Genomic DNA, 15,956 nt, shown 5'->3' on the forward strand with positions numbered 1-15,956 from the left:
CTCCAGCCATCTCAAACACCTTAAATAAGGAAGAAAAAAAAAGAGTGTAGCAGGCTTTCTTGGACTGCCAACCCCCAAATCATGACACAGAGACTTATTATAAATATTTGGTCTTTGATTAGGCTTATCCCACTAGTTCTTTTAACTTAATTAGCGTGTTTATATTCATCTATGTTTTGCCTTGGGGCTTTTTACCTTTCTTTCATTCTGTAGGTCCTACTTTCCTGTTTCCTCTGTAGCTGGTTGGCTGGCTGACCACTACCCCCAACCCCCCCAGGCTGCCTCTGCCCCCTGGCTGGGCTGGCTTCCCTTTTCTCTCTGCCCACCAACCCTGCCTATCCTTCTACTGCCTAGCTTTTTATTAGACCAATCAGGTGCCTTAGGCAGGCAAGGTGAAACAGCACAGTTTTACATAGTTAAACAAGTGCAGCATAAACAAAAGCAACACACCTTTACATAATTAAAACAAATGCAGCATAAACGAATGCAACCCATCTTTACATGGTAAAACAAATATCCACAACAAAAGAGTGCAGATGCTTCCAGAGACCAGAGGAGGGCATCAGATCCCTTGAAGCTGGAGTTACAGGCAGGTATGAGCTGCCTGATCTGGGTGTTGGGACTTAAACTCAGGTCCTCTTCAAGAGCAGTAGACTCTCTAAAGCACTGAGCCACCTCTCCACCCCTCAAATTCCTCATGTATTCACAGGATGGCCTTGAACTCCTGCCCTGCCTCCCAAGTGCTGAAATTCCTGGCTTTCATTTTCAACCATAAATTTTGTAAAACATAAAACGCCAGATTACCTCTTTCAAACCAAAGTGGAGATTCCCTTGCCAGGTTACAAATGTGTTTGAATTTGAAACACACACACAGGATCCCGAAGATTTCTCAGTGAATAAAAGGATGCAAGGCAGCTCATTAGTACTTTTGTACTGATCATATTTGAAATTCGCATTCTTGTTTGAGTTAAATGTACTACTAAAATCAATTTCATTGCTTCTTGGCCTTTTTGCACTGGTCAAGTGTGAAAACTAATTTATCTATTCATTTACTTCCCCAAACTCACTGTGTAATGGCATACACTACCATTCCAGGCCGTTTTTTTTTTTTTTTTTTTTTCCTTTAAAAGATATGGTTAGCAAAAGGTCTGTGGCTGGCGTTATTTACTTCCCACCGGTTGTAAGTGTAAGAGATTATGGCAGAGTATAGGGAGCCAGGAAGGCATGGAGTGAAGGTAAGTTTCGATTGCATATATCGTCATAAATAGTGGTAGTTAATTTTTTTGTTTTGGTTTTTTGAGACCGGGTTTCTCTGTGTAGCCCTGGCTGTCCTCGAGCTCAGAGATCTGCCTGCCTCTGCCTCCAGAGTGCGCCTCCACGCCCGGCCATGGCAGTTAATTTTCCAACACTGGAAAACGTGTAGAGACAGGATTCAAACCCTGGTCCGTCGACGAACTTGAACTCCTTGCGGACCTGGACTCGATCCTGTATCCCTCTCACCGCCGCGCCATCTTGACTCAGGGGTGATCCAAATGTTGACAACATTCGCCCACAGTCTCTTCGACCGTTGTCCTCAAAGCCAGGAATCCCTCAGAGTAGCTCCCGGAAACGCTCACCGGCTGACAGACGCCAAAGCAGCCTGAGCCGCTAACACCGCTCTTTCCCCCTTTATGGTTTTCACTGTGTGGGAGTGCGATTTCCATAGCTCTCCAGCCCAGCCTTCCCAGCCACGACATTAGCCAATCACATCCCAGAAGCCTGCTTAAGCCCCGCCCTGTGATCGCTAGTCAATCACGGCGAGTGCGAGGACCGTTCTTTCTGCGCTAAGTGAGAGTCGCGCGCCACCGTTCGGCCGTTGGCGGCGCTGCTCTCTGTGGGGTGTGTCTACCGGAAGAGCAGAATGAGGGGGCGGGCCACGCCGGTGCGGTAACCCTTGGGATTGGACAAGAGAAGTTCCGCGCTCTAACTCCGCCCACCCCGGAGTAAGCTATTCGAGTCGGAGACGCTAGGGATTGGTTCCGGATGGACACTTTACGGAGCTAAGAGAGTATCGTTCCGCCTCCCGCGGACCGTGAAGAGGGAGCTTCTCTGATTGGTTTGGGAGTCGAGGCGCGCGCCGGAAGACACCCCAGGATTGGCTGGCGGGGCTCGCGCGCCGTCATGGCTCCTTGGCGGCGATTGGCTGGAGTATGGAGTCGGCTATTTGAAGGCAGCGCGCGGACCCGAGACGGTCTTTGGAAGAGTTGGAGTCACTGCGAGGTCTCTGCCCCGCGGACGTCCTCTTTCCCCAGTCGCCGTTGCCTCCGCAGGCCACCGAAAAAGCCTCCACTGCGGCTGCGGTCCCCTGGCGAGGTGATGGCCAAGGTGTCGGTGCTGAATGTGGCTGTGCTGGAGAACCCGAGCCCTTTCCACAGTCCCTTCCGGTTCGAGATCAGCTTCGAATGCAGCGAGGCCCTGTCTGACGGTGAGGCTGGGCCTATGCAGGGGACCCCAGGCCCTCCTGCCCTGGTTTTTGCCACTCCCAATCTCCCCGGGAACTTCTCCCCTCGGCCAACCGAATCTCCCTTTGGTGATACGCCTCCATGGCCGCAACCCCGACGTCTCGGTGGATACGACCAGTGCAGGGTTCCCTACGTTCTCTCGTGGAGGCCGCGTCAGCCCTCGTTCTGCGCTGCTCGTCCTTGGCACTTTTTCTTTGTAGTAATGTCAGTCTCCATTTAACCTGTAGAGACCCGCAGCCACGCCTTCTTACCTATGGCGAGACTCCAGTTTTCAGGCTCCTTTCCCCATAGGAAACCTCCCATCTATCCACTCTCCTATGGAAACCCAACCGCCAGTGCAACACCCCCCCCCCATTTCCTTGTAGACACCTTGGCCTACAGACCAGACAGACCCTCCTCTTGTCATCCTGTCTGCCCATGGCAAGACTTCCTTCACCCCATTTATCTCCTAATAACACCCTCCCCAGACAACTCCAGATTTGTCCCCAGCAACTCCTGCTTGCCAACTGTAACGGCATGGTTGTTGCCCAGACCGGGGCTTCTCTTTAGGTTAGTCCCAAATCCTATGTATGAAGCTTCCCCTGGGGAGGCTCTGGGACTTCTGGCTCCAGCCTTTGCAGGTAACTTGGTCTTCCCAGCTCCTGTTTTGGGATTGGATGAACACTCAGGTAAGGGTACTACAGCCAGGCAGGCCTCTGCCAGTTTCTGAGATTTCTACCAGCTTCCAGCTGACTCCGTTCTGATGGGCCGACCTGGTCTGGGGAGTGGGTGACCTAGCCAAACTGGGATGGGATGGATCCAACTTCAATCAGCTGGGGTTTTGTGAATCTTTCCCTGGATGACTTAATTCATCTGCAGGACATAAAGGAGGACATGGCTGTCATTTCACAGATGAGAGGACAAGGGCCACAAAGAGCAAAAGACCTTTCAAATAAGTCTGTGAACACATAAACCATGAGGTCACTTTGGAGTCTCAGCTCCACAGCAAGGCGAGCCCTGCTTTCAGGAGGAAGCACTCCATTTTTCTACAGAGGGTTGAAAAGATGTAGCAGCTGAGGAGGTGGAGCTCTGAGAGGCTAGGTTGTGGCAACTAGTGTTTCTTGGTGGCTGTTGGGTGGTGTTCAGACAAATCCAGACACTCCTGTTGAGTGAGAACTGCGATAGTGTGTGCTTAGGGGGCAGTGGCTCAGCCCCTCACCAGTTCCTCGAGTTTAAAGGAGTCTACTTGTGACTAACTATAGAATAAGCTGGGTTAAATCCTTGCTGGAGCAAGGCAGGGTATAAATGAATAAAGAAATAAAAGGTAGAATAACAATGTGGAATAAGATTTATTTGGAAGCCAAGAGGAGACATAAAGGGAGTCACTGTTCCTGATGCTTAGAGAGCAGGTTTCAACCAGCCTGAGTGTGCTCCTTGCGTTTAAAAATGGTTGCATGGTCATTACCTAGTACTACTTTGATTCCATATTTATAGAATTAGAACAAGGCTAAAGTCAGCCTGCTGGTCATGTTTTAATAGGAGCAGGGTGATTTCTCCAAGTCAGCCAGACAGTTAGTAGAAGTATTACCATTGAAACTTGTTTCTGAGTTTAGATTTATTTTATTTTATTTTTTGAGTTTAATTTGTCTGTGGATGTGGGCCAGAGACACACTAGATTGTCTTTCTCAACTGTTCTTCATTGCACTCTATCTTATTTTTTTTTAAGATTTTATTGTATGTGTGTGTGTGTGTGTTGTCTACATGTATTTATGGCACCACTTGAGTGCCTGGCATCTACAGAGTTCAGAAGAAGTTGGGTGTCCTGGAACTGGAGTTATAGACTTTGGGAGTCACCATGCAGGTATTGGGAATCATACCTAGCCTCTAGAAGAGCAGCTAGTGCTCGTAACCCATGGGCTGTCTCTCCAGCTTTGTCTACCTGTTTTAGAGACAGTGTCTCTACAAAACCTAGAGCTCTGATACTGCCCAGTGAGCCAGGGATTCACCCAATGTCTCTTCCTCCTTAGTAGTGTGGTTTTCTTTTCTTTTTTGTTTTTTGAAACAGGATCTCACTATATAGTTCTGGCTGGCCTAGAATTTGCTCTAAGTCCAAATTGGCCTTGAACTCAGAGATTTTTGATCTGCTTGTCTCTGCCTCCCCAGTGCTGGGATTAAAGGCACGCACAACCACACCTGACCTCTTTTTATTTTTTTGTTTGTTTGTTTGGGGTGTGTGTGTGTGTATTGGGGATATGTGCATTGGAGTCCTTGGAAGGCAGAGACATCTGATCCTCTATAGCTAGTTTGAGCTTCCTGACATGGGTATTAGGAATCAAGCCTGGGTCTTTAAAAGCAATACTGGATTTTAACCTTGAGCTATTTCTCTAGCACCCTTGAACTCAGTTTCTTAGGCTTTTGTAGGAAACAATTTATCTGCTGAGATATCTAGCCAGCTCCCAGATTCTTTATCTTTCCTTCAGTCCTAGAAAGGGAAGAAAAACATTTACTTGTAGGTCTTTTTTCTTTATGTGTATTTTGCTTGCATGTATGTATGTATACCACATGCACACCTGGTGCCTGCAGAAGCCATAAGAGGGTGTCGGATTTCCTGACTGGAAACAGACCGTTGTGAGCCACTATGTAGGTCTGAGAATCAAACCTGAGTCCTCTGTAAGAGTAGCAAGTGTTCTTAAATGCTGAGCCCTCACTTGTAAAGGTTTGTTTGTTTGTTTCTTTTGTTGTTGTTGTTGTTTTATTTTTTATTTTGGGGGGTAAGGGTCCTGTGTGTGGCATCTCTTGTTTTTGTCTAGAAATCAAACCCTGGACTACACACATGCTAAACAGTGGCTTTGCCATTGAGCTATGTCACCGGTCCATATTAGGAATGACCATAGACTTTCTTGCCAACCAGAATCCTTTGAAAAGATAGAAGAGGATGCTTTTCCTTCAAGTTATGCTGATTGGTTCTATTCTTCACATTCTGATTTACCTGCAAGATGGTTTAATCTTCTTCCTGGCCTCCTTTCTGTGAATCATGAAGAAGTTGTTTCCTTACATTTTGGCACTATCTACTGAAACCTGACATGCTCCCTCAGCCCTGGTCAACCAACCCCCAGTTCCAAAAAGCTCTAAGCCTGTGATCTCCTCTGTTCAACATCTGAAAGAAGACAGTTTCAAGGTTCGAGTCTACATTTAGTGGGTTTGGCCCAGCTTCTCTCTTTTTCAGCTGAAAATTTCAATAGGCACCAGTTGAATAAATCAAAAAAAAAAAAAAAACAACAGATTCTGTGCACCAAAGTTGATCTATATGGTGAACAAAAGGCAGGCAATAAATATACAGAAGTTTAAGAAAAGAGAATAGTGTGCACAGCTATGCCCCTACCATTTAAGTAGATACCAGAGCTACATAGGGAAAACTGGTCTCAAAGAAGCAGGAAGGATGGTACATCCCTGTAATGCCAGCACTTAGGGTGAGGTGGGCAGAGGGGGTGACAGGAGGATTGGAAGTTCAAGGTCAACCTTAGCTACATAGCAAGTTCCACGTCAGCCTCAGCTACCTAAAACAGCTTTCTCAAGAAAGCAAAGAAGGCCAGAGCATGGTGGTACATACCTTTAATCCCAGCACTCAGGAATCAGAGGTAGGTGGATTGCCAAGGCTACACAGTGAGACCCAGTTTCAAGAAATAAAACAACAGAGGGAGAAAAGGAATGGGCTGAAGAATAGATCATCAATGAAGCATTTGTCTAGCATGTGTGAGGTTGTGGATTCTGTCCCCAGTGCTGTGTAAAACAAGCATGTCTTTAGTAATGTTTCCAGCTTTGGTTTTGTTTTCCCAAATAGTAAAAGGTGTGTCTTAACAGGGGTCATTGTGAACTTAGGAGGGCATCAGAACAAAACAGAATTGGACTATGGAAATGGCTCAGGATAAATACTGTGGAGACAAAAATCTCCAAAAGCTCTCTGTATGTGCTAACATGTACCACACTTAAGGTTGCCTTTTATCCTCATACATCTCATGGCTTAGGCATACCCACATTCACGTGCATGTAAACACATCATATACACATTAAAAAGCAAAAATACTGGGCACTTTTAATCCCAGTGCTTGAGAGGGAAAAGTAAGAGGATCTTTGTGAGTTCAAGGTCAGACTGTTTTATACAGTGGGATCCTGTCTCCAAAAAAACGAAACAAAACAAAACAAAAAAACGAAATCCAATCCTATATTTGGGTCATTGTGAGTTTATACTGTATGAATGATGGTTCATACCTACTTTTGAGGAAATAGTCTTCACCATTGGCTTCAGGAGTCCCTCAGGTACCCACAGATGCTCAAGGCCCATCTACAAAATAGTACAGTATTTGCACAGAACCTGCACATATACATAGTCTCTCATAGACATTTATTAGTACTTCTTTTTTTTTTTTTTTTTTTTTTTTGAACAGGGTCTATGAAGCCTAGGTTGGTCTTGAACTTAATATGTAACAAGAATCTAGACTTAGTTCTGGATCCTCCTACCTGCATCTCCAATATGCTTGGGTTACAGGTATGTGCCACAACAACCAGCCCCTCCCCATAGACTACTACTCCTCTACAAGTGACTTTTTTCTTTTTTCATTTTTTAGGGGAGATAGGGCAGACAGGTTGTGGAGTTCCTAGGTTGATGTCGGCAATAATATTTAGTTGCTCTTTTCTTATTCATTGAGACAGGGTCTCTCAACCCCAGAGCTTGATGGTATGGCTAATTTTACTAGCCGATTTGTTAAAAGGTTCACCTATGTCTCCTTCCAAGGCTGCAGTTAAACAGGTGGGCCACTGTGTCCTTTTCACACACTTACATAGAAAGCACTGTAATTCCTGAACCATCTCCTCAGCCTAGGTGACTTATTCTTAGTGTCAGTGCTGTAGAAATAACTGTTATACTATGTTGTTTAGAGAAAAATGAAATGCTTTTAATTCCAGCATTCAAGAGGCAGAGGCAGGTAGATCTCTTGAGTTCCAGGCCAGCCAGGGAGACATACTGTGAGAATACATGTCAAAAAAAGAAAAGTTGCATATATTCATGTTTGTTTTTTGTTTTTTTGTTTTTTTGTTTTTTTGTTTTTTTTTGGTTTTTCGAGACAGGGTTTCTCTGTGTAGCTTTGCGCCTTTCCTGGGACTCACTTGGTAGCCCAGGCTGGCCTCGAACTCACAGAGATCCGCCTGGCTCTGCCTCCCGAGTGCTGGGATTAAAGGCGTGCGCCACCACCGCCCGGCTATTCATGTTTGGTATGAACTTATTTTTATGTTTGGTGCTAGGAGTGGACCCCAGGCATCATGAATGCTAGATGAGTACTCTACCTCTAGGCTTTCCTTCCAGCCCCAGATTATTTCCCAATAGTTATAATCTGTGGTCTTTGGTTGAGTTTATGGCTACAGAACCTACAGGTGCTAAAAGCTGAGTGTATTTTGAAATGAAATCTTGAGTCTCTCTGCTGTGTGAGGAAATGGCTCAGGGAGGACCTGAGCTTGTTTAGCACTCAGGTAAAAACTGGGGAGGGAGAAAGGGGTACAGGCCAGTGGATCCCAGGGCCTCACTGGCCCCAGCCCGGCTGACACAGAAATACACATGGGCTCTCACTTGTAATTCCAGCACTTTGAAGGCTTGCAGGAATAGTGTGAGCTCTGGCCCAGCCTGCACCACATAGGAAGATCCTGTCACTGGTCCCTTTGTTTCTACATATGTGTATGTGTGTGCTGATGCATGGAGAGGTCAGAGGACACCTTGCTGGGGTTAGTCCTCTCCCCATGTGTTTTCTGGGGATTGAGCTGGGTCTTTAGGTTTCATGGCAAGTGCCTTAACCCTCAGAGCCATTTCTCAGGCCCTACCCTATCTTTTTTATTTTATTTATTTTGGGGGGGGGGTGGTTCGAGACAGGGTTTCTCCGTGTAGTTTTGGTGCCTGTCCTGGATCTTGCTCTGTAGACCAGGCTGGCCTCAAACTCAAGGAGATCCTCTTGGCTCTGCCTCCCAGTTGCTGGGACTAAAGGCGTGTGCCACTACCGCCCCGGCTTATTTTATTTTTTTTAAAACTGTGTCTTACAAGCTGAGATTAAAGGCATGTACCAGTGCGATTCTATCTTTTGAAGAAAGAAAATATAAAATAGAACTTTATTAAATTTAAAATGATTGCAGTTTATGGGCCCTTTTTTCAGGCATCTGATTTTGTAGATGGTTTGATCAACTCTGACTTTTTAGTTAGTATTTTATGTGGTCTTTTGTGAATTCTTGAGTCTGTCTGGCCCATGGCAAGAAGGGGCTTCACTGTCTACTTTCTTTCTGAATATACTACATCTTTTCTTTTAATAGGTTTTTGCCAAAAAGAATTGACCTAGAAGAAGCAAGGTCAGGTGCCTTGGGGGCACAAGGGACTGTCCTGTGTTAAGCCCTTTTTGCCTAGCCCTCCTTCCAGCATATTAAATCTATGAATATATGAATGACTCCATGGGTCTTGGGGAAGGGGCCTGAAGAAAGTAGAGTTCGACAGAGCCATCTTAGCAAGTGAGAGCAAGGGCGACATGCTTTTCTGTCCTTCCAGAAACATGGCCTCTTGTGTGTCACTTCTTTTTACAAAACTAAGCCATGGGGCTGGGAGCCTGGCTCAGCTCTACAGCAGTTTTTGTTTGTTTGGTTGTTTTTTTTGTTTTTGTTTTTGGCATGTGCAGGCCCTGAGTTCTATCCTAGCACTGCAAGAAAGTAAATAGGTAGGGACAGCTAGAAAGATAGTTCAGCAGTTAGAAAACTGACTGCTCTTCCAGAGATTCCAGGTTCAGTTCCAGCACCTACATGTGGTTAACTACCATCTGTGCACCTACATGTGGTTAACAACCATCTGTAACTCCAGTTCCAACAGACCCAACACCATCTTCTGGCTCCCGTGGACACAAAGCACCAAAGGGTGCATAGACATATGTGCAAAACACCGATATACATAAAAGGAAAACAACTTTTGGAAAGGCACACAGGAAAGTACAGCTTAGAAAATGAAATAGTGTGCTCACTTCAACAGCACATGTACTAAAATTAGAACAATACAGAGAAGATTAGCATGGCCCCTGCACAATAATAACAAGAAAATTCATGAAGTGGTCAAAAAGAAAAAAGAGAGAGAGAGAAAGAAAAAAAAAGTTATAGCTAAATAAAATTTCCCAGAAATGTCGAGGCTTGAGTTTGAACCCTGGTGAGCCACAGGCATGGGGGTCATTCAGAAGGACCTAGGTGAAATTGTAAAGGGACAAGGGAGTGGATGTATGAAAGAAAGCTTTGTGGTCAGGTGACAGACCTCCATAGAATGATCTGGTGTCGGTGAGCTTCCAATGTTGGATGTCTGTGCTACACTGGACCAAGGGCCAAGCAGCTTCCAAGAGCATGCTCTCTGTGAAAATCTCAGCTTGTGCAACTTTTCCCAGCTGCTGGAGCTAGGGGTTGTGTAATTTCAAAGAGCCTAAAATAGGTTCTGGGTCTCAGGCCAAGCTTCTCTGTACTAGTATGACCTTGGCCCTCCTGCAAGAGGCTGTGGGCACCAGGGATCTCCCAAGATTGATGGGAAGGGTCTCCAGGTAGTTTTTGTTCATCTCTTTTGGGTTTACGACAGGACTGAGCCCCCTTAGCAGTGGAGTACAGAACCGGGTTTTGAAAGTGTTCCCTGTCACACACTATCTGTTGGCAGAGCCTCTGTCACAAGGAGGAATGAGTTGGTGCCAGATGTGGACAACTTTGGGACAAATTGGGTCCCCCCCCCCCCCAGCTTTGCCTTTCCCCTCCTGCCACCTGGCTCTCCTGCTGGACTGGAATCTGCCACTCTGCCCCAGTTGTCGAGGGATCTGCTCTACGTGGTGGCACCAGTCCTTCTGTGAAAGAGGATGCTGCTTCCTATCCAGAGACCAGGGTCTCTGAGTAGCCCAACTCCCTGCTCCATCCACGAGCCCTTGTCACAGGATTCCTGAGTCAGCCTGTGCTCTGTGGTTCATCTCTGCTTCTGAGAGGCCTAAGTTTCCCCTGGAGGGCCAGAGTCAAGGTCACCTGGCCCAGTTAGGCCCACAGGACAAATGTCTCCACTAAAGTAGCACTTCATACTTGCTGTAATATAGGACTGTGGTGACTAAGCCTACTGCCCAGCAAACACACCAGTCTATAGGACCCTCTAACATATGGAGATGTGCCTAAAACTAACAGGAAGACCCTTGCCTTGCTCTCCAGCAGTTTTCATCCTCAACTTTCCCACCCCTCATGTGCTTGCAGACCTGGAGTGGAAGATCATTTATGTGGGCTCAGCTGAGAGTGAGGAATTTGATCAGATCCTAGACTCGGTGCTGGTGGGTCCTGTCCCTGCTGGAAGGCATATGTTCGTCTTTCAGGTAAGGAAGTTGCACCTTAGCCCTTGATTTCTAGAAATGTTTCAGGCTGGAGATGGAGCCCAAGACCTGACATATACTAGACATGCATTCCACTACTGAGCCACACCCAAGCCTAGAACCTACTTCCTCTTTTACCTGAAAGCACACTGGTTTTAGCAGTGAGGTTTAAGTTCAAATCCTAACTTGAGCTTGGACTGGTGACACAGCCCTGTAATCCCAGTACTCAGGATGGTGAGACAGGAGGACCACAAGTTCAAGGCCTGCCTGAGCCATACATCCTAGTTGACTGCCAGGAGCTGTCTACCCGAAGCTATCCTTCCTTCAAGAACCACTACTCTGGATTCACCCCACCTCTGGGTCACAGCTCCTAGTGACCTCTAGGCCACTAATTTGTGATCTCTTCACAGGAGTTGTATTATACCAAACCCATGAACATGGTTCATGAATAGTGCACTACTCCCCTCAAGGATTAAGGGGTTTTGTTGTTACTTGTTCCTCAGCCAGAGCTGAGCACATACCTATAAGCCCAGCACACAGTTTGGAATCAACCTAGGCTATACAGCAAGACCCTGTCTCATGCTGTACTAGTGCATGTTAACTGTGCCCTCAGCCAGTCGCACTGACCTGTGTCTGAGCAAAGCTTACTCAACACCGATTTCCTCCATACATTGCTTTTATACAGGCAGCACTTCAGCACTGCATTTGGGGATCTTAGTTATTTTGTTATTTGTTACTGTATGGTGTAAGTCTTTACTCATTGATTACATGTTAAGACATCTCAATAAATCATTTGGCATCAATGAGTTGAACATTTGCATGTATAATGAAGAATCAAGTGAGTATTTAATTTCTACTAAAGGTGTAGCTGAGTTTAGTGGTGTTCGTTTGTAATCTCAGTACGTGGAAGACTGAGGTAGAAAGACTGCTTCAAGTCCAAGGCTAGCCTAGGCTACACATCCAAATGCTGTTAAAAAATAATTAGGCAAGCTGTGGTACACCTTTAAACTGAGCACTCAGGAAGCAGAGGCAGGTAGATCTCTATGAGTTGGAGGCCAGCCAAGGCAACATAGTGAGGCCTTGTCTCAACAAACAAACAAACAAAATACAAGGGGGTGTAGTAAAGGTGGTGATGAATATAAAACTTAGTGTTTGTATTCTGCCCTGGGATTTTGGCAATGTAGCAAAGAAAGGTTCCAGAGGGTTCCATTCTTGGTTGCTAAGCTCTGTTTCTAGGCCAGGAGAGAGAAAACACTGGTAGCTGGAATGTGTTGCAGAACTGTTCACATTCTGACAGACAGAAAGCAGGCTCACCATATGAAACTCCTGAATTTCGGCACTAGGTAGACAGTCTAAGGGTCCTTGTACTCCACATTGGAAGCAAAGCAGAAGGCCTAGTAGCCCCGAGTTTGGCCCCATGTTGTAATCTAAGCCCTGGGTTTTCCTTGTTCTTCACATGCCAGTGAGTATGAAAGTACCACACTTACTGGTTTTGAAGTTTCTAGATGTATCGAGTTGGTGGATTTGCAAACTCAGAATCAGTGAATATGAAGATGGGCTTTTGACTTCCAAATGGTACTGTCTAGTCCAGTGTCACTGGGCTCCTTGGCAGGTGCTTAGGAAGTCATTATCCATTCGTTCCCTCCCACGGTCCCCTCACACACTCCTGCCTATCAAGCCCACTAAGCCCCATGTTCACAGCCAAGGCCTACTTCCAGAGCATGCAGCCTGGCTGTTGAACAGGGTCCCACTGGTGATGCTCTGCTCTCTGTCATGAATCTGGTTAAATGTACACGTTTTCATTTGCATTGGTTTCATGCAACATAGCTGCTCCACAGCCACACACCCTGATCTGTGATTCTGTTCTCTGTTGTTGGGTTTAGTCATCCTCCCCAGGATGACTCCTGCCTGGCCTCCCTGCTTCTGCTATAGCCAGCCCTCTGCAGCCAGACCTCCACATGCTACCTGTCTTTTCAGACCTTACTTCCTCTAAACACTGCTGTTTCCCAAGCCCTGAATTGACCCAGCAGGCCTGAGGTTGCCTCGTATCCACCTGACCAGCTTCATCTCATGTCAGTCCCCTTGTGTACCACATTCCACCTGAACACCCTTGTCTCCTAGTCAAACTCAGCAGTTCTGAATTTATTATTATTGTTGTTGTTATTGGGACTAAGGACTATGCATGCTGAGCAATCATGCTGCCTAATCAAATCCATGATTTATAGTTATCTTTATAGTTACCTGTACAGTTTGTCTAGTCCTAGTTCTTTGGTAGACTTTGTGTCATGATTGGCAGTGTTAAAGGCCAGGATATGTCTCCCCAGGCTGATGCCCCAAACCCATCCCTCATTCCTGAGACGGATGCTGTGGGTGTGACTGTGGTTCTCATCACCTGCACCTACCACGGACAAGAGTTCATCCGTGTGGGCTACTATGTCAACAATGAGTACCCAAACCTAGAGCTTCGGGAGAACCCACCCCCAAAGCCAGACTTCTCTCAGGTGAGCCTGTCTCTGCACTTCCTGCTTCAGACAGTCCCGTTCCTTTACAGCTGAGGGGGATAGGAGCCAAGGTCAGTGAAGGTTAACAGGTCATGCTGCCTCTGAGCTAGAGCTAGAGTAGATAGAGCAAGTCTTCTTGAGGCTGACAGAATCAGAGCTAGAGCTAGGGGAGTGGAGCACACTGTGATCCCAGCACCCCGGCCCTCAGAAAGTTAGAGGCCAGCCTCATCCATATAATGAGTTCCAGACCAACCTAGACTACATAGCAAGACCCTGTTTCCAGGGGGCGGGGGAGGGGGCAGTGCTGGAGGGTTACTGGAGAGATGGCTCAGCAGTTAAGAGCACTGGCTGCTCTTGCAGAGAACCTGGGTTTGATTCCTAGTACCCACAGCCTCACAGCCACCTTTAATTCCAGTTCCAGGGGATCTATGCCCTCTTCTGACCTCCATGGGTATCAGGCACAAAGGTAACAAATAGACATACGTGTAGGCAAAACATTCATACAATAAAAATAAGGATTTTTTTAAAAAATCAAATGGGCTGGAGAGAAGGCTCAGCAGTTAAGAAACTTGCTGCTCTTCAGAGCCCAGGTTCAATTCCCAGCACCCACATGACATCACATGGAGGCTGTTACTCCAGTTCTAGTCTGTGCCTTCTTCTGGCCTCCAAACGCACCAGGCATACACATGGTGCATAGACATACATGTAGCCAAACACTCATATACATAAAACTTTAAAAAAAAAAATCATGCTAGGCATGGTAGTTAATACCTTTAACCCCAGCACTTGGGAGACAGAGGCAGGAGATCTCTGTGGGTTCCAGACTAGCCTGGTCTACATAGTTGAGACTCTCTCTCAAAACAACCCAAAAACAAATGAACAAAGGCAAACAAAACTAGGATGAGGAAGGCCCTGCTCTGCCCCACAGTGTTCAAGCATCTTTTGGGCTCAAACTGGAGGGAGTCCAGTCTAGGAGTCCTGGCCCTTTAGGAATAACAAACACTTAGGTGACAGGGACTGGCATTCTTCTTGTGCAGCTACAGCGGAACATCTTGGTTTCTAACCCCCGGGTGACCCGATTCCATATCAACTGGGACAACAACGCAGACAGACTGGAGGCCATAGAGAACCAGGACCCTAACCCAGACTTGGGCCTCCCCTTCAATTGCACTCCTATCAAAAGCCTGGGCCTCCCTAGCTGCATCCCAGGCCTCCTTCCAGAGAACTCCATGGACTGCATCTGATGGGGCCAGACTGGCACCAGTAGGACGATGGCCAGTCTCCTTGCACACCTGGGGGCGCCTACAGGCTCTCATGCGTGGTCATCTCAAGGATTTGGGGGCCACCAGCTGCCTCCAGACCTGTCAGCCTCAAAGAAAATATGGACCCCAATTTCTCCCCTCAGGTCCAGAAGAATCATCTCACTTATGACCCACCAGCCTCTAAGAAGCAGGTACTTAGATGCTCATTCTTTGTTCCATTTTTCCTTCTACACCGGCAGTTCCCATGAGCTCTCTGAACATCACTGCCTTAAGGCTTGTTTGGGCGATGCCTGGCTAGCCTTTGGCCAAAGGCTGTCACTCCTTCCCAGTCCAGTTCTTGGGGGTCTCAGGCAGACTCAGTACCACCACTGACCTTCCAGGGTGTCATTTAGTCTAACCACTACTAGAAAACTCCCAAAGGTAAGCTCCCTGGGCCAAGGAGGAATGGTGGGTACTTTGGTCACAGCCACCTTCTCATCTGGTGACTGAGCCTGGCTTTCTGAGAGGACTGCCCTGGGTAGGAGACATGTTGGAGATCCTGCTTCGTGGAGTGTGGCCCCATGGAGTCACCAGGGTTTGCTTTGACTGTTGACATGTTCTCATGAGCTACCCAGTCCTCTGAGATAAGGGAGGCATTTGGCAAGCTGACCTGAGAAACTCCCATTCCATCTAACCCTACCCGGAGCCCTGGGTCCCCTTGCTGCTACATGGATGCTATTGTGATTGCAGTGTGTATATTAAAATGCTTTTATATTCAAAGTTTTTGTTGGTTTAAAAATAAAAGCACTTCATCTAGATTGTTTCCGCTTTTTTTTTTTTTTTCTCTCCTTCCCTAGTATGCCTGGAACTCACTATGTAGACCAGGCTGGCCTGGAACTCACAAGAGATTCATCTGCCTCTGCCTCCTGAGTGCTAGGATTAAGAGTGTGCAACACCACACCTGGAGAAAGTTGGTTCTTTTTACACTTTTTTTTTTTTTTCTTTTCCAAGACAAGGTTTCTCTGTAGCCTTGGCTGTCCTGGAACTCACTCTGTAGACCAGGCTGGCCTCGAACTCAGAGATCCACCTGCCTCTGCCTCCCGAGTGCTGAGATCAATGGCATGCGCCACCACCCCCAGCTTAAAACATTTTATGTGTTTTCCTGTGTGGCTGTCTGTGTACCACTTGAGTGCCTGGTGTCTGCAGAGGCCAGAAGGACTTTGGAACTCCTGGAACTAGAGTTACAGAGGGTTGTGAATTCCCATGTAGGAGCTGGGAATTGAACACAGGTCCTCTGGAAGAGCAGCCAGTGCTCTTATGTCATCTCTCTAGCCTCTGTAA

The 15,956-nt window shown here is 46.8% G+C and overlaps 1 protein-coding gene and 1 non-coding gene across 2 annotated transcripts; both read left to right on the forward strand.

The window, feature by feature from the left end:
- The first annotated feature begins 2,148 nt into the window (after window positions 1-2,148).
- On the forward strand, window positions 2,149-15,431 carry Asf1b (anti-silencing function 1B histone chaperone). Its single transcript, XM_059264380.1, has 4 exons — window positions 2,149-2,464; window positions 10,761-10,876; window positions 13,198-13,374; window positions 14,412-15,431. The coding sequence occupies exons 1-4, from the start codon at window positions 2,161-2,163 to the stop codon at window positions 14,616-14,618; spliced, it is 804 nt and encodes a 267-aa protein (XP_059120363.1). The 5' UTR covers window positions 2,149-2,160; the 3' UTR covers window positions 14,619-15,431.
- On the forward strand, window positions 9,513-9,619 carry LOC131912198 (U6 spliceosomal RNA). Its single transcript, XR_009379593.1, has one exon. It is a non-coding gene; the product is annotated as a U6 spliceosomal RNA (small nuclear RNA).
- Window positions 15,432-15,956: the final 525 nt, after the last annotated feature.

This window comes from Peromyscus eremicus, chromosome 5 (assembly GCF_949786415.1).
Source record: "Peromyscus eremicus chromosome 5, PerEre_H2_v1, whole genome shotgun sequence".
In the NCBI taxonomy this organism is placed as follows: Eukaryota; Metazoa; Chordata; class Mammalia; order Rodentia; family Cricetidae; genus Peromyscus; species Peromyscus eremicus.